This window comes from Cryptotermes secundus, unplaced genomic scaffold (genome assembly GCF_002891405.2).
Source record: "Cryptotermes secundus unplaced genomic scaffold, Csec_1.0 scaffold691, whole genome shotgun sequence".
In the NCBI taxonomy this organism is placed as follows: Eukaryota; Metazoa; Arthropoda; class Insecta; order Blattodea; family Kalotermitidae; genus Cryptotermes; species Cryptotermes secundus.
The window spans coordinates 77,150-79,413 of NW_019743159.1; the positions used below are offsets into that span (position 1 = coordinate 77,150).

At 36.4% G+C, this 2,264-nt stretch overlaps 1 protein-coding gene across 1 annotated transcript in view; it reads left to right on the plus strand.

Moving 5' to 3' along the window:
* LOC111873940 (major facilitator superfamily domain-containing protein 1) overlaps window positions 1-2,264 on the plus strand; it is a 55,767-nt gene that overhangs the window by 38,281 nt on the left and 15,222 nt on the right. Inside the window, exon 8 of the mRNA XM_023869048.2 lies at window positions 1,674-1,786. Coding sequence (XP_023724816.1) covers window positions 1,674-1,786 — 113 coding nt within the window. The remainder of the gene's footprint in view (window positions 1-1,673; window positions 1,787-2,264) is intronic.

Consider the following 2,264-nt stretch of genomic DNA (forward strand, 5'->3'; position numbering starts at 1 on the left):
GAAAAATCTAACAATCTACAGCAAAACCATCAATTATTATGGGCGTTATAACATACGTGTGCAGCTGGACGAAACATACACGTCGAACCCCCCCAGACGATTTAAATCCCTGACGAAACATACACGACGAACCACGGCAACGGGTTAAGCACACACCATGAAGTCGTATGAAAGAGTAGACATAAAGCTCCACCATTCTCGACCTAGACTAGATGGAGGCTCATTGTCAACTTTGTGCCCCAGCCGCTTAACTCCATGGGGAAGGAACCACTGGTGTCCATTTGATAGGAGGCTGAGTGGGCCCTAGAGCCAATCTGGATGCTGAGGAGTTGAGAAAAATCTCTTGCCCCTCCAGAAAGCGAACCCCATCCATACAGTGCATAGTCTTTTGCTATACTGATTGAGCTATCCAAACTCTGACATCCCTTAATATGCTTATACTTGTTAGATAAATTGAATTTCAGTTAATGCCATCAGGATGCACTGAATTTCAGTTGTGTTACTTCAGTAGTTTGGTTATCCTCCTACAATTTCTTCTTCTCTGACAAGAATAATAAGTAGGAGGAGGAGCATGGAAAGGGTGGAGTGTAGTGTAGCACACATAAGTAGCAATAGTTGGGAATAATGAAATGCAGTTAGTGATTTTCCCCTAGTATTGAATTTCAGCAACATATGTTTGTTTATGGGATACATGCAAACTCTTCTTTATTTTGGATAAATATGGCAGAAAATTGAAATTGTTCAGCAACTTCATGAAAATCTTCCGTATAAGTTTTCAACAATATCTATGAAGCAGAGTATGGAATATGTGGAAAAGTTCATTTATGGTCTTACGTAAACCAGACTTTAATTATAGATTAGTACAGCTGAAAGTTGGCATTGCATGACAATTCTTAATGGACATTTTCCCACAACATAATTTAAGAAAGTCTGCTCAACTGTTTAGGTGCTGAAACTAGGTCACAAACAGAAGGAAGAAACTTCTAAAACTGAAACAGAAATCTGAAATAAACAGGTAGAGGATAGAATTTGAGGAACTATTTTTTTTCTTACTTAATTGCATTCACAAACTTCTGCAATGCATGAAACATGGGAATGACCCATACACTAATGATTGAAAAATACATCTGTGGGAGCTCTGAATTTTGAAAATTTTTTATTTCCGTTTCAAAGCTCCTTACGAAAATAAATTTGCCGTTGGACAGTTCATTTTCTGGTACTGGAATTTTCCTAGTTGAAGGTCATATAATGAGCTAAGGTGATCAAGGAGAGGAAATTTGTTTGCTTTTGTTTGTATATATGCTAAAATTTCAAACTTAATGATGTATGAACTTATTCATTAATGCAGTTAATTTCTGACCTCACTATGGAGGCCCAGGTTCAATCCTGTTATTGTCCATGTGGAAGTTGTAGTGAACAGAGTGACATTGGGGTAGGTTTCCCTGTGGGTACTTCCATTTTCACCTTCCACTTACTATTCCGCCAATGCTCCATACTCATCTATAATTGAGGGCTGGTACAGTAGGCCTGTTTGAGGCTATAGTACTAAAGGACTAATTTTCATCCCATCCTTACAACCATTCTTATTCACTTTCTAACATTTTTAAGGTAAATGTAATAGTGTTATGTATATATGTGAATTTCAATCGTTTTTATATCTTTTTTTCAACCAGTGCTCAGTCAGTTCAGAACCTTGGCTTAGCTGTGATCACGCTTGTAGCTGGCAACATTGTGGATTCTGCTGGCTATCTTCTGCTAGAAGTGTTCTTCTTAGGCTTTCTGTTCCGTATGTATTGATATTAGAGTTTACTCTTTAAAATTATAGAATGTTAGTTGCATTTAAGAAAATAAAACATTAATCCTGACTTTAATTTTTAGTCTTGAACTGAAAAATTTTCAGGTAACTCCTTTACTTTGCACAGTAGCACACAAACTACCTTATCTGTCAGCATAAATGTAATGATTGGTGACCCTTGCACGAATCAACTTAATCCCATGGTGAAAAAGGATGTGACCCTGGAATTGATTTCTTTACTTACAGTGATTTATGAAAATTTTTAAGTTAAAGAGATTATATATCAAAAGGAATAATTAATACTAGTGCACTGTGAATAAAATTGGTTGGTTTTATAAATTGTGGTTATGGTGCAAAACTAGTCTGATAAGTTAAAATTCTTGTTCTTATCTCAGATCTCAGTATTTTGACAAATTCTCATCTCAGTCTTGTCTTTAACCAAAAGCGATTCGTGCACATGCCTGTTTTT